The sequence below is a fragment of the Anopheles merus genome, chromosome 2R (genome assembly GCF_017562075.2).
Source record: "Anopheles merus strain MAF chromosome 2R, AmerM5.1, whole genome shotgun sequence".
NCBI classification, from domain to species: Eukaryota; Metazoa; Arthropoda; class Insecta; order Diptera; family Culicidae; genus Anopheles; species Anopheles merus.
Window position 1 is genome coordinate 8,154,945 of NC_054082.1, and position 24,801 is coordinate 8,179,745.

At 41.6% G+C, this 24,801-nt stretch overlaps 1 protein-coding gene across 17 annotated transcripts in view; it reads right to left on the minus strand.

Annotated features, from left to right (window-relative positions):
- Window positions 1-522: 522 nt before the first annotated feature.
- The window catches only part of LOC121589497 (peripheral plasma membrane protein CASK), a 204,708-nt gene continuing 180,429 nt past the window's right edge, over window positions 523-24,801 (minus strand). For 9 of the 17 annotated variants that reach the window (XM_041908449.1, XM_041908444.1, XM_041908446.1 and 6 more), the window contains 10 exons: window positions 11,176-11,367; window positions 10,833-11,066; window positions 10,431-10,460; window positions 9,982-10,089; window positions 9,718-9,856; window positions 8,496-8,549; window positions 6,349-6,471; window positions 6,101-6,223; window positions 5,689-5,972; window positions 523-5,401 (listed from right to left, as the gene is read on the minus strand). In XM_041908449.1, coding sequence (XP_041764383.1) covers window positions 5,222-5,401; window positions 5,689-5,972; window positions 6,101-6,223; window positions 6,349-6,471; window positions 8,496-8,549; window positions 9,718-9,856; window positions 9,982-10,089; window positions 10,431-10,460; window positions 10,833-11,066; window positions 11,176-11,367 — 1,467 coding nt within the window. In that variant the 3' untranslated portion in view covers window positions 523-5,221. The remainder of the gene's footprint in view (window positions 5,402-5,688; window positions 5,973-6,100; window positions 6,224-6,348; window positions 6,472-8,495; window positions 8,550-9,717; window positions 9,857-9,981; window positions 10,090-10,430; window positions 10,461-10,832; window positions 11,067-11,175; window positions 11,368-24,801) is intronic. The other 8 variants (XM_041908455.1, XM_041908461.1, XM_041908458.1 and 5 more) reach the window with 6 other exon arrangements.

The following is a 24,801-nucleotide window of genomic DNA, read 5'->3' on the forward strand; positions in this document are numbered from 1 at the left end:
ACAGCTCCGCTCTCTGTCCCTCTCTTTCTCTCTCTGCCGCAGACTGCCGTGCCATCTTTCGTGAATAAGCAGTGAACGTGAACGAGTCTGGAGTCTCATCCGTGTCCCAGGCCGAGGTTATTCTGGGCCGATAGGATTGTGCAAATTGCAACGCGAGAGGCTAAGCGTTGCGGCCGTATTTCATACCAACGGGCCAACCGGCGAGCGGCAGATGCAAAGAACTACGCCATGCTTCAGTAATATATTTATACACACACACATACTCACACACACACACAAACACACACACACACACACATATGACCTCAATTACTTCGGGGAATTGAAACTGGATCCGACGCAAAATGGTGACCGAGTAAGGGGGTGGTGGTGCATCGCAACCCGAATGCCCGAGGTTACAAAAACGATTAATCCGCCCGTTTTAGCTTCTCGTCGGGACGATGACCCCATCCAGCTCCGTAAAGTCATCGCGTACGTGGCAGGGCGAAGTAGAAAATAATACACATACACACATTCAGGGGCTATTTTTTTATATTAACGTCACTTTTATTAGAATTTTTTCATCCAAAAAACAAAATAAACTAGTAAAATAATACTTTTACAGTAGAGAGAGTTCCGAGCTTCACAATGTTTAACTTCTCGTGTTTTGTTTGCTTTACTGGCCACTCACACCAAACCACATCCACACTCACGCACACACGCACCCAGTGCCTTTCCTCCTCTGTCAGTGTGTGCGTGTGTGTATGCGTGTGTGTGTAGTATGTTTGTGTGTTTGTGTGCTCATTTTAGGTTTTATTTGCTAGCAATTGCGGTTGCGCGCCTGTGATTACCGTACTGTTGGGAGTTGTTTTGAGACTTTTATCTGCTTTGCATGACAAATCCTACCATTGTTTTGTAAGTTTGTGTTTTGTGTGTGGGTGTGTGTGTGTGTGTCAGTGTGTTTGTTCTGTATTTTTTCTTTCCACATTCATCTCCTTTTGTCTTGTCTCTCTCTTCTTTACTTAACAACTACGATCCGGCTGTGATTGTGTGGTGTGCGTATGTTTTGCCTGTGTGCTACTATTGTGGACTGTATCTTTGCTTGTGTGTGTGTGTGTCTTTGCAGTGGAAGTAGTATTTGAAATTTTAGTTTTCTTTTTTTTGCGGCATTTTTAGTTCGATTTTGGCGGTTCAAAACGCGGTTAGATTGAAAACAGTGTTGGTTGTGTTTTGAAACGTTTCGTCACTTTTTCTCTCAAACCACGCTTTTCGCTCTGTGCTCAGTTTTGCTCACTCACGTTACCAACGGTTTAGCTATAGAGTATTGGGAATTTATGGGTTTTAGGTTTTGTTTACTTTCAAGAAATTATTGTTTTGTTTTGTTTCGTCATTTCTTTAATTGGTTAAGAATTTTTGTTTACTTTCCTTTCTATAACAAGTTTTTTTTTATGCGTGTGTGTGTGTATCAAAGTGTGTAGTGTAATTTCGGTGTAGTTGTGTATGTGCGTGTGTTTTTTAAATGCTCCTCGTATTACTGCGCCGAATTTGTTTTAATTTTTGTTTTTTTTTTGGTAGTAAATTTTAAAATTTCTCTTTATACTTGTATACACGACGACGGAAGGATGGGAAGGGAGGAAAGAGGGAAGGAGCAGGATTTTGAGTACCTTTTTGCCATCCTCATCCTTCTTTGCGGGTCGAAATCAAATGAATCAACGACAAACGAACGGTTTATTTGCTCGTAAATGGATTCGTTAAGAGTTGCGTTACGTTTTTAATCTCACTACAATCGGTATGGTTTGTTTTAACGCCCGCGCGCGTGTGTGTGTGTGTTTGTGTGTAGTTTTATCTTTAGTTTTCCTGTTTTATCTCCTTGTTGTATTAAATGGGAAATGGGAGTTGTATTTTTTCCCCTGTCCCTTTCTTTGTGTTGCTTTTTACTATTTATTGCCCCATTTTATTTTTTACTTCTTTTTCTACCGCTTGGAAACGCCCGAAAGGGTAGAAAACTTGATTCCAATACAGTTGTGTTGGGATTAGGATTTTTTAACCATGTTGCGAATGTGGCGGTGTGCTTCTCTTTTCATAAATATAGAGTTGTCGTATTTGTTTTGGTTTTACAATACGCGTTACATGTTTGTTTGTTTGTTTGTTTATTCTTTGTGAATTTGTGTTTCTTTGCGCTTGATTATAATTGCTTTTCTTGTGTGTATGTGTGGGTATGTGTGCTAATGGTACTGAGCTCTAGTATAGAGCTATATTCTTAGCTGATTGTGCACATTTGCCGCCCTAGGTTGATTTTTCATCAAGTTTCTACCGGAGCAAAACGTTGCTATTTTCTTCCCGTTCCTCTGTAGTAGCGTACGATTGTGTGTGTGTGTGTGCGTGTGTATTGCCAAACCATACTGCATAGTATGTTTCACAGTGTGTATATGTGGGTATGGTTGCGTGTCTACTAAAACAGGAAAATGACTCCAAAGTGAGCGTTCCAAACATACGTCTTAAGGTTTGGCGATAATGTCACTAGATGGAGGATGGGGGCGTAATGCAAATGTTTGGATAATTGTTTCACCCTCATCCAACAACTTGGTAATGGTGTTGTGCTTTATGCTTTGCTTTCGATTCGAGAGACAATCGCGAAATCATATACTACACACAACGACACAAAGCTTCCAGAGAGAAGCTCCTCGGCTTCAACTCACGCCCGAATCCATGCTGCCGAGCGAAACATTCCGGGTGCAAAATTGTTGGTGTTGGATAGTGTTTTAATTTTCATTTTAAACGCTTCTCCTACTCCCGGTGTCTGTAGTTTCCTACGTGTTACTGTTAGTGTTTGTGCCGGTGTTTGTCTGATGAAGGGTTTGAAAAGATTTACTTTTTCAGAACAAAGTGCGCCTTCTCTTTGCATGTATTGGTTGCGTTGTTTTGTTGATGTTTGTGTGCCTTTTCCTCAGCGATCTTCGCTGCACATTACAAATCAGACGAAGGCGATTTGGCATTTGTGTCCGCGGTATGCTATTTTAGTGAATAATTTTCCAACACTTGAAGCTTGAATTAGCTTTGGAAAGAGCAAACTAAATCACAACTCGATGAAACAAGAGCACAATAACAAACGAAAGCTCATCCCTCTCGTTCTTTCTCTCTCTCTCTCTCTCTCTCTCTCTCTCTCTTCCTGGTACAGGTAAAACCATAATTAACAATGGAAATGTAAGTATGATGATATAAACTTAATACACTAGATAATTACAAAACAGTTCCCTAACCTCAAGTACACACAATTAACAAATGTTTTCTACTTGTTTGGGAAGTTTGTTTTTACTCGGAATCGTTTCCGTAGATGTGAAAACCATGCTCGTTTTCTTATTTTTTGTAGCTCCCAATGGTTTTCTCGACAAGTGAATGAATTTCAACAAACTACCGCCTCTTCTTCCATTGCTAGTGTTTTCTTCTCATCTGCTTCTACTGATTTTTGTTTTGTTTTTTGTTTTGTTTTGTTTTGCATTCCTTTGCAAGAGCTGTCCATCTTTTAACCACTGTGTATCTAGGTGTATGTATGGGCATCATTACGCTAGCTCTTTCTGTCGGTTTGTTACCCTTACAACCACTTTTACCATTGTTGGAAATAACATTTAACCCCCGTTTGCTCGAATATCCCTAATGGAACACACCGTTCTTTCTCTTTCGCTCTTTCTTTCCGCAGGTCTCTATCACCCTGGGATGTTCCGTGTTCCATTTTCATAGAACAATGTTCAAATTGCTAGAAAAACGAAAAACGAAAAATCCACACGAAAACACATCGTTAAATATTACTGCTTTTTGTTTGCTTGTTTGTTTACTTTCTCTACACCCAATTTCAAACCGTAATAAGTTTTCACCTATGTATTTTTCTTTAAACTTCGTTTGTTAGTTTACTACGCCTCTCACCTGGAAACTGTCGTTTGGGTTTTCCGCCTTGCCTGTGTTGTTCTTGCTGCTTTTGTGTTCGACTTTCTCTGAATTGCAGTTCTCTTGATTTTAAGTTTCCTCTTTTTTTGTTTTCATTTCGTTCATTATTATTATTGTTATTATTTAGCGTTATTATAATAATTATTATGAATTATGTTAACATTTGTTTTTCCTTTTTTTCATTTTCAGTTTATTTTGGTTAAGATTAAATCTAACTAATATTTCCACCTTTTCGGGTTTTGTCGTTTGCTTGTTTATTCGCTTCATTCTGTTTTGTTCACTCGCGCGCTCCAGTAATCGTTTGCATTTATTTGTTTCTTTGTTAGATTTTGTTGGTTTGTTTGTTGTTGCTTGCGTTTAACGGGAATTTTTGTAACTTGGGATGGTTTGCTTTCGCACCTTTTTTCTTTGCGTTTTAGGGTTGCTAGTACATTTATTCTTCTTGCTTGTGTTAGTTCTTTTAAAAAGAGTTCTAGTTTGTTTCGTGTACGCTTTAATTATTATCTTTATAATTATACTCCTTTGCAGTAATTTTGTTGTTTGCTTTTTTGTGGTTTGTTTTTTTTTTGTTGTTGTGTGTGAATGTTTCCGTTTTCTATCACTTCGTTTGAATTTTTTTGGTTTTGTTTTTTCTTTTATTTTTTTCCTCCTTCTTTCCATGTGCTTAGAGAACCGACCTGTCGGGTAGAAACGCGCATGACAACGTATCAACAACAAAGAAGGGGGGATTTCACGTTGTTGCAAATTAAACACAAGGTTGTTGATTCTGTCTCAAAATTTGCTACGGAACAATGAAACTATCGCTTTCCCTTACAAAACCCATCATGAATATGTGTATAACGATTTAAAAAAAAAAACATAACACTTACCTCGGAGACAAAGATTTAACAAATAGTTCCACTAGATATTTACTATAAAAATGCTCTTTGGAATAATGTAACTAACGATGGGCGTTTGAAGAAACAAAAAAAGAAGGGAAAAGCTAAGATTTGTACATTCAACCCCTGCCCTGCCTTTCACCGTCCACAGATTCCACCCATAACCGCTCCCGTTGCCAATTTGATTTGATTCGTTACTAAAACACTATGAACCGTCGTTTGGTACCATTTATATATACCCTTTCCGGTCGGTGCCCCCCACCAGCAGTAGCAGCTTGTTGTTTGTGCCTTTGAAACGGTGTAGCTTTGTTTTGTTTTTAATTTGCGCCCTGTTTCCTGTTTCACTTCAGATCCAGCTCGCAGTCACATTCGCAATCGCACTCATCCTCCAAACAGGCGGGACATTCTAGCTCACTATCTTGTCAGTACAGCCAGGACACCGGGACCCACTGGGCGGTCGAATGCACCTTGTCGATAGCGTTCTCCAGCGTTGCTATCGTCTCGCCGATGTCGTTGTTGACGATGGTCAGATCGAAGAAGTGACCGTACGCCTGGCGCAGCATGTCCGACTCTTTGGCGAGCCGCTCGAGACTACCGTCGTACTGTGAATTGTGTGGCGCACAGTACCCGAGTGGTTAGAAGAAGAAGAAGAAGAAAAAAACATCCGCATAGCAATAATTAAAACAAAATCCCAATGACCCAATGATGCTTTGTTTGGGTAGAGGAAAAGCATACAACGACGAATCGAAATATTGTTACAGCATCTTAAACCGATAGGGACACTGATTTCGACAGCGAAGCGTATGAGTTTTGGGCAGCCATGAGCCACTGATGCTAGATAAATAAACAAACATATGCAACATACGGAACCGGGAGAGCATCTACTTACGTCGGCAATGTTTTGCAGCAGCGGCGCTGCGATGAACACAACGTACGGCGTAAATTCGGCTGTTCGAAGTATTTTTAAGGCCTGCGGTTCCACGTCCAGTATTGCCATCTTGCCGTCCGCGTGGATGCGTCGTATCGTCTCCAGCTTGGTACCGTACATCGCATCCTCGTGCGTACCGTACTCGAGGTACTCGTTGGCCGAAATGTCCGCCATCATCTCATCGTGTGATATGAAGTAGTAGCTTCGCCCATTCTCCTCATCCGGTCGTGGTGGTCTGGTGGTATCTGTGGGTATCGAGATGGCAGCCCCCCCCAAAACAAAGTGAATGTTAGTTCCTCCGAGCAAGGGACACGATTGTTCCCGCTTCCCGCTGTAGGCAAGGCAAGGTGCTCTCGGCAATCGGCCAACTTACGTGGTATTGGATAAGCGTATTTATCCGGATATTTTGCGATGAGCGTATTTTTGATATGACGTCGTCCTACGCCGTGCGCTCCGAGCAACACCAGGGTGCGTCTTTGGAACGCTGGATCGCCGACTGGGAACGAGCGTAACAAGACACAAAAGACATCGGGAGCGTGTTAGGCACGGACCACCATTTGGTAAACGGAAGCGCTGCTGCAGTGAACGGGGCAGAGCAGGCTAGCAGGCACTACTACTTACTCGGCACTTTGACCACCTCCTCGTACGTTACCAGATCCAGCTGATCGAAGACCGCATTGTGTTTCGCCAAATATTTATCCCGACACTGTTTCTTTTTACGACTAAATATTGAGCAATTAACTACTTTGAGAGCACGGGAGAGACGTACCGGACCGAGATGATAAATGGGAGGATGGGAGAAGAAGAGCACAAGAGTTTGATTAGATATTTTATCGAGCCAGCATTTGCATCTCTGCTTTGATTAATCCACAAAAAATCGGGCGGATTTAGAGAGAAAGAGATAGAAAGAGAGAGAGAGAGGGCGAGCGAAAGAGAGAGGTGCCAAAATTGGATACTTTTTGTTTTACTTCTTACGGTAGAGTGTATGGAAAATGAATTGAAGAAACACTGGAGTGGGTGTTCCAGGCCCTATGTGTCAAGTGCTGCAAGTGCTTCAAAGTGAAAGTGTGTGTGTGAATGCAAAATGTACAAGCAAAATCTACTTACTATGGTACACACCACAATGTGCTATACAAAAAAACATACTTCTACGTACTACGAAGACAAACAGATTGTGCAAAAGTTTATTTTTGTAGAACGTGCAATAAATCACGTCTCACGTTCAACAAGAAAAACAAAACAACAAAACAAAAATCTGATCAAATTGTTCTAAAAACTCATAAATACTATTTCCGGCGCACCAAAAGGATGATGGAGCAAATGGGGCAGTTACTAAAAGCATTTGCTAAGCAATTGAACGACTCTAATGAAGCAAGAAATTCGTGAGTGAAAATTGTGATTCAAACCCCCTCGCTGCACATCTTGGCCGGAGCAGCGCTCACTGTGCCTAGGGGCTGTGCAAACCAGCCTATAGTTTGTGTGCAACTACACGAGCGTTCTTCTCTCGAATATCTATGCCGAACAAAGGCCCCTCGACGACGGTCCTGCAGAACGTGCTGGAAGTGAAACCGAATCTTACGCTCCAGTTCTTCCCCGAACGGATTATTCGATCGATGAAGAACACAGTCCGTGCTCTATTGTCACGTTCGACAGGGATAAAATGGCATGCTCAAGACGACACTACCTTCCCCGCCGTGCCCTGCTTAAGTGCTACAGCTTTGAATAATGATTATTAGACGTTCCTTTCTTTTGCGAAAGGTTTGCTGCCAGTGCTTGAACGAGAACGGTCACAAAAAGCACAATAACTATGTGCGTGGCGGTGCAATCAACAGTCGTACGTTAGGGAACATGTACAAGCAGACACGGGAAGAATGCTTTCCGATTTTGGAGTAATGGTCGTTTATCACCGAAAGGGAAGAGATAAATGACGATTCGTCTAGCGCAAGAAGGGTAGCTATTACTCAGCTAAAATCGTTGTAATATTGTGCATACAACGCTATTCAAATGCTTTTGGCTTTGATCTTCCGGAATAAAGAATGGACTTTGCACAATGAAAAGTGAGTGCGAGGAAATAGATTGGAAAATGTTTACATGTTTTAATTAATTTCTTACAATGCAGTGTTTCTTTTATACTGTAAAGCAGCCTTATAATAAAAAATCTGATCATTTTATCTTTTATCTTTCCAGCAGACTGGCGCACAAAGTAATGTAATCAATTCAAAAATTCAAATCTACGATGTGAGATGAAACCATGTGCGATAAGGACGATACATATGCCACTTGTTTATTTATCTTACAACAAAACGATTGATTTAGCAATATTTAAATCACATGGATTTAACTAGATTAAAAATAATTGCAACGGATATATAGTCCCCATAGACAAAAATTACTGTTGAATAGAGTACAATTACATGATGAGCGAACATTGCACATACTAATCAAAAACACATAGCATAGATCCAAGCATATTCAACATCTACTGTGCAACAATTTAGAGCTTATCTTAGACAAAATGTGTAAACTATCTACATTACATATAGAATGGTGATTATGGTAGATAAAAACAATAAATATCAGCAAATACAAACGAAAAAAATCACAAAAATCTCAAAGAAAAAAAAAATACCAAAACGATCAACTAATATATGAATCAAAACGGTGTAAAAAGCTTGTCGAATTCACCAAAAGTAATTGGTAATGGACGGTAATGCATTTTTTTGTTTGTTTCAATTTGGCAAAACATTGTCAGCAAAACGCTCCTGTACCTGTGGGTCCTTCACATCCTTCGGCCTGTGCAGAACAACCGGGTCCTGCCTCTCCTGTCGATGCACCACCGCGATGCACCGAGACGCAGGCGAAGAGAAATAATTTTTAGAAACAATGGTTTAAGTAACGTGATAGTGAGCATAAAGTTTTAAGATATAATAGTTTTTTTCTCTGTTTGCGCAACGATTCAGTTTGTGAGCTAACACAGCTCCTCAGTCTACTTTATATGCTTTTAAACTCGCTCCGGAAACGAACGAATCAACAGCAAAGTATGGCATAAGCTGAAATACAGGAAACACGCACATACACACACACAAGGTGGGAAAGATTCAGGAACATAGACGAAAGATTGTAACGCGTTCAAAAAACGTAGGCTTTTGTACAGCTTACAGATGAAGGTAGAACAGTTAGAAAGGAAAAATGAGAAAACGAATTTACATCCGAACGATATGGTTTAAGCCAACACAACTTTAACGATACATGGTACAGAAGAGATGTAAACAATCAGAGAACAAATTACATTGGAATAGACACGAACAGAAAATATTCACTGTATAGATAAAAAAATAATAGGGACGGATAGATTGTTCTCGGATAAAACATGAGTTAGAAGAGGAAAAACACAAACGAGCATTCATCAGTTTACCATTCTCACATTAGTCGGAAATTGGAACACAAAACTGAAAGCGTATAGTTAGGAAACAAGGAAAAAGGGCACATCGACATACACACGAATACAAACATACAGACAGATAGGAAACAGAGCAGTAACGATTGCAACGAACACGGATCGCCATTACACAGTATGGATCAGACATGACGCATGACTAATTGGTGAGTGAATTTGTGTAAGTTTTGTTAATGGTTGTGAGCTCTGTGAGAACTGTAGTAACAATCTGGCAATATATGACACAGGTTTGGGCAGGTTTGTGCTACAAACTGGTCTACTATCGTTACATTTATACATTATTGCCACAAGGGATTTTAAAAACAATATATATTTACTTATACTATGCAGTTTACAATCTACTGTTGGTAACTGTTGGTGGCTATAATAAGCTTACTGTCAGCGCGATCGATTTTAATTTTAATCACCATTTCCCGCCAACTAAGATTACCGCAGGGGTTGTTTAAGCTGTGAAATCGCTGTGTAAGCAAATTATAACCCCTTTACCAAGCGACCGACCGGTTGCCAAAGGGCCAGTCAGCTCAGAGGCTTACCTTGTTCTTTGTGGGATTTGTCCGCCGATTGGCATGCGATGCGCCATTCCTGAAGCTCTGGTGAGGGTATCAATCCGGCTGAACCTCCCGCCGCATCATGCCTGGCCTGCCACCAATGATGATCGTCTTTGCTAATAATCTACAGTGTGTGTGCGTGTGTATTTGAAGGAGAGAGAAAGAGAGACAACGAGCACGATAGATAATGAGTTAAAATGGTGAGTTAATGGAAGCCATCGCTCACCGGGGCCGCGACCAAGTACTGACCTGTAGAATATCACCGACACGGAAAGCTATCCCTGCCTGCGCACAAGGTATCAGCTCGTCGTCCAGCGGGTCATAGTCGAACTGCGCTCGTACGAAAATCTGATCAACCAGAAATGGGTAGAGAGTGGAGAGGTTGATTGTAATGATTTGTGCATTGATTATATGGCAAGTGTGTCAATTAACATGTACAATACACAAGATTATTCACAGTGTGGATGAGCGAAACGGTACAAAAAAGGGAAAGGAAATTAAATACAACACAAAATTAAAAACGAACAGTCGAACAAAGCACACACGAATCGAATTGAATGGAACCTGGGTCCACAAACAAACAAAATGAACACAGGAAATACGAAATTGCCACCCGTGAACATTGAACATGATATGGTGTATTGGTTGCAAATGGGACATGACAACAAAAGAAGTGTAGTACCGATGAAAATACTTACTAAAACCGGTGCTGGTCTTATCCTGAATAGCTGCTCGCGTTTTGTGTGCGCATGTGTGCAAGTGTGCGGATAGAGAAGAAAATATGATATGCAAACAATCAAATTCATGTGCGTACGAGGGGCTGGTAAATTGGATTTCAAAAGTGGAACATATGTTTCTGCTGCTTCAAACAAATCGTCGGAATTGGGTTGCTTTTTTGGCTATTGGCTCGTGACGCGATTGAAGCTTTCAGGGAAGTAAATTGAGTCCCTCGGAAAGGTGTGGGAGCCCTGACATGATTACTGCAAAGTGAGCAGCAGTATCGAGCAGAACTGATAGGCTCAACCCTCACTTTTCTGTTTATAGAACAACCTGCGTTGTCATTAGGTCGCCCTTTTAACGCATACCCTGCAGCTACTCACCTCAACCGGCGGTGGGGCACTTCTATATGAAGGAACTATTTTAAAAGTAACAGAACCACGCGCGTCCCGCAGCAATCGCTGTAATTGACTGACTGTTTGATGCTGCACTGGCTGGCCGTTGATTTCCCGTATCTCGTCGCCGACGTGCAGCGTGGCCTGCCGGTGAATCATGCCACCGTGCATGATCCGGGCCACGATGCACCGGCCGTCCTCGGTCATCTTCAGCGTGATACCCTAAAATGGGGTAACAGAGAACGGGGGGTATGGGGGTCAATTTTGTTGAAAATTGAAACACGATCCATCGAAACGGGGGGGAGGAAGAAATTGCAACCGTTGCGCTTACCATCGGTTCGTCCGTGTTCTTCTGGAACTGCACCAGCCGGACGCGCGTGACGTGCTGTAGCTCTCCGGCATCACCGTTGTCGAGTTCATCGTTTCCGCCGTTCAGGTAGGGCGCGATCGGTGGTGGCGTTACACGAAGCGCTTCTTCGCCGTATACTTCCCTAGCTACCACGTCATGCGTGTGTAATAGAGCCTGGATGGGAGAGGATGAGCAAGCGGAAAAAGCACGCAACTATCAGTACGGGAGGATGTGATGTGTTTATTGGAGTGCTGCTAGAAGTGAAGCGAATAACGTTGCATGGTTTGGGGAATGGAATAATGCACCAATGGAGCAGACACAGCGGAGCCGGTTGCATTTGGCACACATGGACCAGCAAGATCCGTGGCTCAATATATGAGACTAATTGGAATTTTAGATTGAGCGAAGTACGGACCAATTATACATATATTTAGTCTTTCAAAATACTATTTCACATATTTTCCACGTATGAGAGCAGGTACACTAGTTCCAATTTAACAGAGTTAGTAAAATAATAATTATTCAATTGTAATCATATTTAGTAACATCATTCCATTGCCAATTCAATTGACTGATCAATCCTTGACATAAACCACCGAACCACTTTTGCTGACGTTGATTCGGTTTAGCGGTGAAATTGAAACGCTGATTGGCACCGAACAGAAAGCTACGACTCGTTTCAAAAGTCAGCGGGACAGCTGCGCTGCACCGTACTGCGCTCCATAATACGCCCGTTGGTGTGTCTGTGTCGTTTACATAATTGCATCAGCTTCAACCATCAAACCAAACTTGTGGTCCCTCCTTTGACGCCCTCCTCGCCTTTTCGCAAGAGATTGCCTGCTTTCTGCTGAGACAAGCATCGCCACACAGCGGCAAATAATAGAATTCAGCAAACAATTCTCCGCAGTGTGCATGGGCGCATGCATCGCGCGATCCCGTTACCATGCAATTCGTACGGCAATGCAGTATTGAACTTTCCACTGTGGTACCCGTGGTTGTTGCACAGGGCAAATTGCGCCACACTACAACAAAACGCAAATATCATCGATAAGGAAATGGTCGTCTCGAAGCTGGAACAACTTTTTTCACCTGAGTAAGCATTCGTTCGGAAGCTCTTCGTTGGAGTGGGTGAAGAGAGGCGAAAAGAGGAAAAAAGAAGGGAAGCTTCTCGATATGCAACCGGAGAAACCAGAGGTAAAAAGCAAAAGGTTTGCTCGAACAATCCGCCGGTACCATCTTCTATCGCTAGGGGATGATGGTACATTGTGGTGCAAAAATTGAACCGAGCAAATGAAGAGAAGGAAAGCATTGGGTAAGAAAACCAACTACACTGCCACTGCCATCGAAATTGAATCCGCACTCGTCGTTGTAAAACCGTTGCCAGGGTACAACAAACTTCGCCCGACTGACTAATCTTGATTTTCATCGGTATGGACCGTTCATGTTTGATGCTCCGATTACGAAAGCGACAAGCGCACAAAGTCAATTATACGCCTTCCAAAGCATTGAGGTCAGGCTATTCGATTGATTGAATAACGGCCTCCGGATTGTGGTGCGATGCGAGATCGGGCTTGGGCGGACGGTCTTGTGAACTGGAGCGTGTGCACAGTTCTTACTAACGTTTGATAGCGAACAAAAAACAAATCCTAAGTGATACTTTATCATTTTCATTGCCCAGGCACTTTTACTGCAAGAGAAGTTAGCACCAGTACTTCACATAATGCATTAATGTACGGTTTGTTCTTTTAAATCTACTCTAGTACCATTAACTATCATTAAATCATTGCATTTATGGCTGATATTTAAGTCTTTAGTATCACATTACAATCGAAAGCTTTTATTTGCTGCCTCTGTTTCACTGCCAACATCGTGGGCTTTTGTCATGCATGACGTCGGCTTTTGTGCTAAGTGGATGCACTCATCCTGCAATTTGCTTTCTCCTCCAGTTGCTAGAGTAAGTGTCTGTGGGATGTAAAAATTACCATTTCAATGGAACTGTCAGCCATGTCTAGTATGCTTTCTGGCCATGTTAACAAGGAGGCGCACACTTGCGCCTTGCTTCAACTTAGATGCATTATATCGTCAGCATAAATCTAGATTTAAGACTTCACGGCTCGCAAGAAGAACCGCACAGCCTTGGGCCGCTACTCTCAATCGATAATCTAAGAAGTGGCACATGTTTGCACGTTCCTGTCTTGAAAACACGTCTAACGACTTGTGCAAATATGGTTACCATACAATGTGTGCATGGTTTCAAAATTGGTAGCGATATAGTCCGGCTGTCATTGGCAGTAAATAGTTGCAGATGTCAGTCCAACAGGAAATAGATGCAAAGTAAATGGCATCTTGAATTTTGCATCATTACAGAAGCGTACGGAAATCGAACTTGTAGCGAGTTTTGCAAATGCTAACACAGTGTACACGTAATGTCTGGCAAGTTATACAGCTTCAACGTTCGGAGGCACGGCAAACCATCTGGTTAACGTATCGTATTGAAATGATTTATAATTCCACACAGTTACAGTACTGCATTGGGAGCAATGCTCCGGGCAATGCTTGAGGAGAGGTAAAAAGGAGGGGAGAAGCATACTGTCGCACCACCATAAATTTTCACCAAATGCCAAAAGTGGTTATGCAGCTGGAACGATCTGCGTTTTTTTGGAAGGGGTTGGAATATAGCCCACCCAAGCTGTTGCTATCCTTAACCACATGCGCTTGAAGTGTACCTTCCGTCGGTGGTTATATTTTGTGGCGGTTTTTGATTCTTTTTTTTAAGCACATCCACTCCTCTGCCTGGCTGATTTACCGCTTTGAAACGCATTTTAGTGATCCAACCTTTGACTTCGAAACAAAAACTTACACACTCAAAAAAGCGCTACGGCGGGGAGATGCGAAAGAAGCAAAAAAGAACATGACAGCTTAAAAATGTAATGCCACCCTCCGAAACAATGGCTGATTGAAAAAGTTTGTTTTATTTTTTGTTTCCACCATCGTTTCACCCATATTGTTACAAGCGTTTGCTTGTTTTACTGCTGTTTTGCAAAGTTGAGCATACCTTTTTGTACATTTTTACTTGACTGAAAAAAGAATGGTTGTTGACAATATTGAACAACCGGGCGATCACCAGGCGCCTCCTCCATGGGCTAGCTGGTGTACCAGGCGTCTCCATTTTAGTCTCAGTAACGGAAACCATGCGTCTGCAGCAAACATTTTTTCTTGCTTTTTTTTAATAAATGCCAAATTTTCAAAAGGAATAAAGAAGTATAAACACATGCAAAAAATTTCATGTATTTTTATTTTGTATGCCCAATTCCCATTTACAAGCGACATAGCGTAACGCACATGCTTTATGCAAGACATCGTTCGTTTCACAATGACGGAAACACATGGAAACCGGTACAATTTACAAAACACAACGCTCAATTGTAAAATGTATTTCATATACACCATAAAATGAATAAAAGCCCCCTTTCCATGGTGTGCTATTGTACGGAAATGCAATCGGGAATAAATATCGTTCGTCAGCATAGACGGATCGTGACATACGGAAAGGGGAAGCGGGCAAAGCACTCTGTAGGGCAATAAAAATGCAACCATGCTGAAAATACTGATTTGCATTTCACGGCGCAAAAAAAGAAGAATGGTGAGTGAATATACCATAAAATTCTCTTTGTCCTATTTTGTATTCGTTTTTGTTTTCGGGTATTTTTTTTCGTTATGGTTACTACTCGCTAGGAAAGATGAAAGGAAAACAAAATTGTATCGGGGCCAACGAAAACAAAAACTAAAGCAAACGAAAGGCCCATAAAATTGTAACCTTTGAGATTTTGGCCACATTTTTTCCTTAATTTACTAAAGCTTAATCACAAACATCGGAACAAAAACGCAAGGCACGGCACGAAAATGATAATAAACTGCCGGGGTTTGAGAAAGAGTTATTACGCTCATTTTCATGATGAAAGATAATGCGGTTCGTTGGGCAGAGCGGAACGCAAAAGCGAGTGTGTGTGTGTGTGTGAAAAAGTATAAAAGAGAAAGAGAAAAAACCCTTCCTATGGAGACATCATCATTCAGCCGGTGCGTTTGTCAAACACGGATGGCACGAAAGCATGCTGGCGCTTTGCCGATTGTAATAGAAAGAAGTTTAATATTTTCACACACCCTTGCAACTAAACGGATGTGCAGCCCGATCCATTAGCACCCTTTTTGGTCCACTCTTCTACAGTCGGAGCGTTTATCCCTAGCGGTTGGTTGCGATGTCGTGAATCCACTTTAGCGCGACGCCGAATTTTGAAAGTTCGCGTTATTATTGTTTTCGCAGCAGCCAAATGCACAGCCACTCGTACACAAACAAACTTTTCGCTGGTGAATGTTTATTTGGAATTGTTTTTTTCCTTTTTTTTGGTAGGCATGGTGAGCCGTATTGTGCCGCGAGGAAAACATGAAAAGCTCATCACCGTAATGATCCATTAAGTACCAAGCTGGACCAACAAAAGCATCAAATCATTGTGTGTCAGTGCCAAAAGCAGGCATAAAACGTAATCTCATTGCGTGAGAATTTCTGGGAATTTTCAACACACCATTAAAAAAGGGCTTTGCATTGATGTATAAAAGTTAGTTTGTTGACTAACTATTATTTTAATTGGCTTGGATAACAGTGGTATGCTTGGTAACTGTCCGGTCTAATTAGATACCATAACATAAAACATAAGATATTTGCGTTCGACATTGGTTGAGGTTGGCTCTACTAATCCAGTACTAATAAACTGGGTAAATCTAATAGTAATTATTCCCATAGTTAAGCAGCCTACATCTAAAACGCAAAGTGTTAATTGGTACAAAAACTTCAACCACGAAGACGAAAACGAAAGCCGTTATCTTAGTCCGCTGCACCGCCTTCACGCTTGACATGAACCTGAGGGAAAACTTACGAAGTCGGTAAGAAACTTTTCACCTTGTTGCTTGAAAGGGTGGGCGAGGTGTGCTGAAATTCGGCAGCAAGCATATTTCTTCTGGCCGGTTGTACTGGGCTAGCATGCTGCCTAAACCCATTTTCGGCTGCACTTGAAGTCCCTCTCACCGCGGGTCCGAAGTAAACGATAATGAGTAAAATTAATCAAAGAAACTGCTAACGACTACACGAAGGGCTGGAGGCGGTAACTTTGCTGTACCCGGGACAACGTGCCAAAGGAAGCAGTTGAGCGTTGAAGGGGATGAGGGGTTAGCGCTTGGTGTCTCCATTTTGTTACTTGTCCCTAAAGCATTGCAAGCGGACCGCCGAGTAAAGTTTCCGACCGCTCGGTGTGAAAGAAAGGTAAACTTGCTCTAGGAACAGTGCTCGAGAAACACGCCCGGTTGTTAGCGGTCGATTAGTGCAGCGATCCAACGGACACGGCAAATGTTGGGAAATGGTTGTAAATAATAAATGTTCACGAGCAAACCAAGTACAATAAATAGACCGGTAAAGTGGGAAGGCGCCTTTCCTAGAACAGAGAGAAAAAAGCACCCTTAAACCAAACAGGACCACAGTGCTTTCGCAGTGAACTGCAAGAAGCATTGTAAATATACTAGTTTTGAAACGGACACAAAATTAAAGCCGAAAGAATAAAACAATTCTCTCTATCGTTACATGAAGATAGGTTTTTTGTTTCATTGCTGAATGAAAACATAATCTGCAATACAGTAAATTTTCAACTTAAGCTGCCTCATTTACCAAACCATTTCACCTTCGACACTTAAAAATTTAATTTATACGTTGCCGGTTGCGAAGCGTAATCTTGTAGAACAAACATAAACTGCTGTTTAACGTTCTGGAGTAATTTATCCTACCAAATGTAACGACTGCAACGAACAGAACAAGGTATGAGTTAAAGTAAGGCTAAGTTTCTAAACGTATGGTGCGTTTGAGTCGTATCTGAGCCGCATTCGTACACGATGGCGATGGCCAGTTAAGTAAATTGAAAATGGGAATCACACTTGCAGATGTTTTTTTTCTTGTTGTTCACCGGAACAGATTTCTCCTGGCAAATATTATTATACACTCGCAAGATCAAAGCGAAACCGAACTGAAAAGCCTAGTCGTATTTACAGCTACCATGTTTAATGTTTAATGTTTTTCATGCGCCTCGCAGGATGGAATTTATTCAGCGCAATTGCAACTCGTGATGGGTTTGGTGTGGAGTTTCATATTGAATACGAGGAAAAAACGTGCCGATTCGGGTGGGATGAATTCCAGATTTTTAATCTATTAAAGTGATATGTTGGGGCTATATTGAAACAGTTATGATTGCCAGAATCATGAAAGGTCAGAATGGTTCAGGATTCTCAGTTATCTTTCTTTTAATCTAAGTTAGAAAAGTTTCACAGAAATTCATATTTGAGTTCGAACGAAACACACAAAATAACTTATCGCTGCCGGGAAAAACGGTATAACTATTAATGAATGATTGAACATTTTTAATTGCTTCGTTGCTCCCTAGTTGCGTGTGGGAGTCTTATCTTCCCTAGCGGAGTAGCAACATACACCTATCAACCACCTATGCACGTGTGTTATGACAATCGTATCCAGTGGGAGTAATCGTGCTGTACGGTTAGTGCGAAGCATCACACAATGCTTCGCACAGTAGAAACATTCATTAGTCGTGCCAAATCCCTCAGCTGCGTTACATTTCACCCCCAAAAGCGTAATGGTATTATACTACCGACAATGGACAAAGTTGCTCTGCCTGCCTGGACCGAAACCAATCGGCGAAACTGGCCAGCAGTGAGACAGTGAGCTATTGGCTATTCAATGCAGCGAAACGAAACGCTTGTAAGGGGAGGCCCCGAATATTAACTGCCAGCCCGGTACGACCGTGTCCGATGGCAACAAGCTGCCATGTGTCACATACCGATGGGATTACTCTAGTTTCTACGTACGACCACATCACTGTGTTCGGGATAATTTTAGCAGTTTCGCACGATCGATTGCTCTGTAGCAATTGTTTGACAGATATGTTCGGAAACAAAGGAGAATTCCGCTCTCGTAATTGTGGCGAAACATTGAAATTAATGTGACTCTTATCAATCCACTGTAAAGGTAAGCGAAGCAAATTATTCATAGTCGAGGAAAAGTTAATCTCGAGTAAAATTTGCATTAACAAAGTATAGCCTGGAAGCCATACGCATGTGTCCTGAAGCATTAACCATCACGAGAATGTTTGAGTTTTGCATTTATTGATCCACGCCTGAGGTGGAGCTACGGATAAAGAGTTAAAAGGGCTGAATAAGCTGGCGTTGATTAAAATTAAATGAACATAAAAAAATGACAGCACAAACCAACGAATGCACAATCCAGTAAGTTGCGATTTTGTGTGAAATCTGTGCAAGTGAACATTTGTGTGCGGTGTAGGTGAATGTTGCATTGTGCTTCATGAATGAAGTAAAGCGCTGTGATGTTAAATATTCCACCAATAAAATTGTGCAGAAAAACATTACCCTTTTTCCCGTTTTTTTTTTTATAACGAGGGCAAACCAACACCAGTGGAGGGAAGTAATCATATTCATGGTGGTTTATCGTTTATTTAGGCAAACGCACGATACTTTACACACCATCAGCGGGTGGTTGATCCTCGAGTTTGGTGTCGCCGTAGAAAATATGTGCCTAGAAACACATATGCACACACCCACGTTTCCGGGAAGGATTTTCTAAAATGTCCGCAAGCGAAATGTATGCAAACATTATGCTCACTTCTGGTGGGATTTCCCACATGGTAAAAGCTGTAGATCTAGTGCCGGAAAAAAAAGATTACTACACCGCGCAGTGCACAGTTCCTGTACCGGCTGCTGGGTTGATTACCACCTTCTCCATTCAAGTATTGGCCATAAAAAGGATCAAGCGCACCCACTTTCGGATGGGCGGTGGTGTGTATGTGAGGTTCATACATCATTCGTTTATAGTCCCCGTACGCATATAAATAGAGATTAGGCTGTTGTAACTGTCGAAACTTTCACCAACTCGAATCAATGAAAAGTTTTCCCACATGTCATCACGAAACTTTTCCTCCCCTCGTAATGTGTCGCGATGTGCGCCCATGTAGGCTTGCGTCTACGCTTGGGTGAAATGTGTACACCGAAAATACTGCTTAAAGGCTCTTCAACACCTCACTGTATAAAATTGTGTCATATTTCCTACAGCTTCCGGTATGAAAGGAAGGGTTAAGGGCTTTTGTTCACACATTCCTTGCTCGTAAACGCCATAACTCTCCCTCTTTTTTACTTTGCGGAAGTTGGAACTCACAAACATTCGTTGAAAACATTTTTATTTCCGAAAGATAATTATGATGTCCCGGCAAAGGTACGTGTGTAAAGTGCAGCTGCTTGAGCTGAAACTTTACACAGAACGCGGAAAACGACACGTCTGAATGATGAAAGCAAAAACAAAAAAAAGGGGCGACCAGCAGAAGAGAAAGCAGGAAAAAGTTTCTATCTTCTTAGAAGATAGGCCGTGTGCTACGTTCTTTGTGCAAAAGCGGAAAAAGGGAAAAAGGTTATTACTCCTTTCTATCTGATGGTATGATTCAAAGCGATGGGCGAACCAATGGTCTCTTAGCCATTCGGTTTTGCTAACGCATGCCTAGCGAGTTGAATGCGGGTGAGTGTGTCGTGATAATTTGCTCTATGAATATTTATGAGCACCGTTTAGGCCTATGCGAACATATGACAAAGATTAGTTATCGTTGTTTGGTTCAAAGCGGCCCTCTATCATGGTAATGAATCCGTAGGTAATCATTCTTTAAAAAATGAAGTACTGAGGCAGGCAGAAGCATAGAGTATCTGCAAGTAGGTCTCACTTGGATGTTTCTATCGTAAAATCGGCTACACGAAATTGTGTTTTACCGTACATGGTTGTAGAGAGCTCAGTAAAGATTAAGAAATGCTGTGCCATGTAAAACCCTTGCGTATGTTTCCATTTTTTTACAAACAATCTTAGTTTATTTTGTATAAGTATGACTGAAGAAAGCGCGAGAGAGTATAATATTTATTGCATTTTTTTATTTCTGATTTAACACGAAACAAGTAATATCATCACATATTAAAAGCCAGATTTTAATCTATGGAAGCGTAATTCGTAATCCGTATTCCAGCCGTTTTATAAGTCTTTCCCATAGCGACGTAACGCTTCTTTTAGCTAGTATAACTGCATTTATTGACTGAATATTTTATTATATATATTGAAATGGTTATAATTGATAAAAAACGAACTTGTACTTGTTTATGTCGAACATATGAATATAAGGGTCTCATGGGATATAACAGAGGCTCGTAGACCAGTGGGAATCAAAACAGCGGCCAAACAATGTGGGCACCGAGAATGATGAAAAATATATCTGCGTTTCATGAGAAAGAGGTTAACCGCTCACAATAACCACAGTAATGTGTTCGGCGCCAGAAGCTAGGCTGTATTCCAAATCCATCCAATTAAACCTGTACCGGCTTAGTCGTCAGGGGATTTTCGCCAACCACACATGCACACATACTCCAACATTGTCGAGAAAAACAACGCTGTTTTCACTGGTGGTAAAAATAATTCAATTGAAATCACGAATACAGAACGGGTTGGTATGTTATGTATGGCTTCAATATCAATGCAGATTCAGCAATACGAGAAATGTAAATGGTATTAACAAAAATCAGAAAAGTTTTCTCCCCAACCACGGGGCGGTTAAAGATTGCTTACTTTGTTAAGTTTGATTGAAAATCCAAATATCATAATTCATGAAGTTGTTTCATTTGCCGCCTGCACGCCTTCACGAAGTAATCCGTAAATGTATCCACGAGCCCTACCGCATCCAGTTTACGCGGGCGGGAGGATGAAGGTAGCACGGGATGGTGGAATTAAAAACTTCTACATAAATACACCGGCATGCCATATCTCACAGCGCAGAAGAGGAAAAACAAAATGACACAATCTCACTCAACTTCCGAGCGCACAGCCATTATGAACACTCATACTATCGTTATGCACAGATGACAAAAACACTTTTCACCAGTGGTTTCTCCCACGGGCACACACTTAGCTGTGGTAAATTAAGCTAATTATGTTGCTCAATGCATCACACAAACACACACACACAGCGTAAAAACATTAGCTAGAAGTAGTGACCACAATTTCAATCACTACGCCACTAATGGGCGAAAAACAAAAACCGCCAACCGATCACAAAAACACAAGAGCTCGATGTTATACGTAGCCGTCAACTCGAACGACAAACCGAGCAGAAGTGTACCGAGTGTTGTGTACGAGCACTATCGGGCAACTGAATGCGGATTGATAAGAAACAATCTAGCTGAGCGCTACTTTCAGGGAACGATAGTATAATGGGAACTCACGAGCTCCTAAAGCCGCTCAGTGTGAGATACATAAGCATGAAGCTTTTTCGCTCAGCACAGGAAGCTTTTGAGTGGCATGCATCTAATGAAAAAGGACAAAGTAGAAAAAGGATGTACGACACAGGACAAAGTAAGCTTTCGAATACAGCTTCAAGTGTTTATGGCAAAGCTTCGGCACAATTTCCACGTCATGTTTGTTCGGAAAGAGATAAAGCTATAAAATTTTCTTAGCATTTATAGCAACCATGTAACAGTGATTGTTTTGGCTTAAGAAAAGGCCGGAGCTATAAAGGAAAGCTTTTGCGTGGTGTTACGAAAACGAAAGCTCTCAATGCAAGCGTTTCGTTCTATGTTTGGAAACTGGCATACGGGCAAGTATAACAGTAACGCTTTTGAGACAATTTATAGCATTTAAATGTCACATGGATTCCATAATTTTCCACGTATACACATAAAAATATGTTACATAAATTCCACTGTAAATTCTTAACTTAAATCACTAATACAAGAATGACAGTGCCATTTTGGCTGATTGCTTGTAATAAAATTGTGAGCCATAAAATTGTGCTCTTGACTCTCCCGCGAATTACCCAACAAACCTATTTACGACGAGCCTAGAGCAAGATACATTTGAAACACACGGACGAACGTCTAATCTTCCCTCTTCACGTTCCTTTCATTCCTTTCCTCGGTAGTGGTGTTTCTTCTTCCAAATGAATGATCTCGCCCTTGCTTGTGAAGGGCATTTCAATGAAATATCCAAGCCTTAGCAATCCCAGCCGGACTTTACGATGGCAGCAAACGGTGTGTGTAAGTGCAGTAAAGTGCACAATGCCACTAAACACAGCGCCCAGTGATTTCATGGCGTACTCACAAAGTCATAGGGCATGGCGGCGTGTTGTGCTGCTCCATTTGACAGAGGTTACACGGCGAACCAGACCACCAGATACCGGGCTAGACTTTGAATCCTTGCGCATCGCTGCAGGCGGACACGACGATGGGAGGCTTATTATTGTATTTACGGAGGTTGTAAACATGGTGGGTGTTTTAAAATTAAACCACGAACAAAAAAGAAAAAGAGAAGGCAGCCTGAACGTGAACGCGAAACCTGTGGAGCTGTAGAGACACGGTTCGAGTTCGAAAGCACCGGTGTCGATCGTAAAATCGGCTGCTGAATTGCAATCGAGCCTACGGTAGATTAAATAATCAACCTTACGCCATTCCGATGATTGCTGGTAAGCGTTAAAATGATGGAGGAAACGATGGTTGAGGTGCGATATTATCATTTCCACGATGCTAGAAACAGTGTCAAAGACACAGTCTTACAGTTAACATTTGAATCGAATGCCAAATATTAGACTGCATGACCGCGTCCTTGCCAATGCGATTCGAATTTCGAAATGAATACTCACTTGGTTGAAAAATGTTAACAATGATAATAATGTGAAAAATATAAAAAGTTATTACTAAAAAAGAAAAACCAAAACGTAAGTTCTTAAACTTAAATTTACGCAATTACTCTGAGAGCGATAAAAACAGGTAATTCTTCAGAAAAGAATGAATCATCAAAACATTAACATATCAGCAGCAAACGTTTGTACTTTCTCGTTCACATTCATGAGCTAGCCATTGCGTTGAAGTTGTGTCGAACAAGGTACTCGAATTAGCTGCGTGCTGCTTCATCTCAGCGAAAACAGCAGATAATAACAGAAAATGCGTAACCGACCATGCTACAAAGAGCGGCTTGCATAAATTCACAGTAACACATCATTACGCTAGCGTCATCCACCTCACTCGTTACGTTAAAGTACTATTGATGAATTATTCATCACAAAAAGGTAAGCCAAGGCACATATTTTATCGCGTCATGCAAAGCGATTGCAAGCCTAACGTGTGTCACCACTGCTTTGAACCGTTCCATGTTGCAGTTCCAATGGTTGTGTCTGTGCACAGTTAGCTCGACGAATCTCCTTTCGAGAGCAAAGCAAACAATCGTGTGTTAGGCTTGTACCTACTAGCATATATCTTATTCCATGCAGTCCTATGTGTGTAGCTTTAACCATATATGCTACAGCAAAGGGGGAAAAACAACACACGCTGTTGCATGAAAATGAACCAGAAGCCCTTATATCGTTAAACCGAAGTCGAACGCTGCATGGGATTGATTAATGGTAAACGTTGCAAGAACATCCGCGAGAGGCACGCTCCGGTGCAAAAAGTGTACCATAAATCATTCGTACGTTTCCGCAACACTGGGTCATTCCCTTCGTTTGTCGCAGGAGAGTAGTTATGAACGTAACTCCTGCTGATCTGCTTGATGTGTGTTTTAAGGGTCGGCGTGAGCGTGTGTGTGAGTGTGTGTTGCAAAGGAAGAGGAGCAAAGAGAACAATAGCAAATGAATAAATTATTACAAATCAAATGCAGCTTCACTCACGCGGTTGGCTTGGCTTCAAGTGTTTGACAGACACTCAGTAGATACACAGAAAGTCAAGTGAGCCGAGAGAGCTCGTTGAAGGTGTTGCACTAAACAAAAGCAGCATTCAATTAGCAGCAATTTATCGTACCATTAGAGCGCAAATGTGTGATAAACCTCAGTTCAATCGTTTATGTTAATAGCCATAATCTGACAATCATCAATAACACCACTCCCTATTGAATGTTTTCAACTAAACATGCGTGCAAAAACGCAAATTCAACAACATTCACATTCAGCACGGGACACTGTTCGATGTGAAACGGTCCAATGGGCAGGAGTGTGAGGGTGTGTGTGTGTGTGTTTTTTTTTCATTCGAACTATCCTTTTCACGGTGGAGGTTCAACCGATTTCGAAAGTCGTCCACGATCGATGATCCACTGCTGTTCGTGTCCGTGCCCGTGCGACATGTGCATTGGTGGAAAATCCACTTAACCAGGAAACGGTATCGTACAAATCGACAAGAACGATGCTTGTGCATTCATCTTCTTGACTTTAACGCAATGAAGGCAACAATGCAGGGGGAGGGGGATGGGGGTGGAGATAGAAAACGAACGAGTGGTGAAAGAAGCGTACCGAAAGTTGATTTGCATGTGAAAAACTGACAGCAAACTCAACAGGACCATCGTGGCAAACCACCAAACAGGGTGAGAGTGTGTGTATCGTTTCAATTGAACGATGCCATGCTTCTTCTGCTAGCCTGAAAAAAGGCAACAAGAGATTCTCACCCTCCTCCCTGTCCCTGTTTGTTTCACCCATTCAC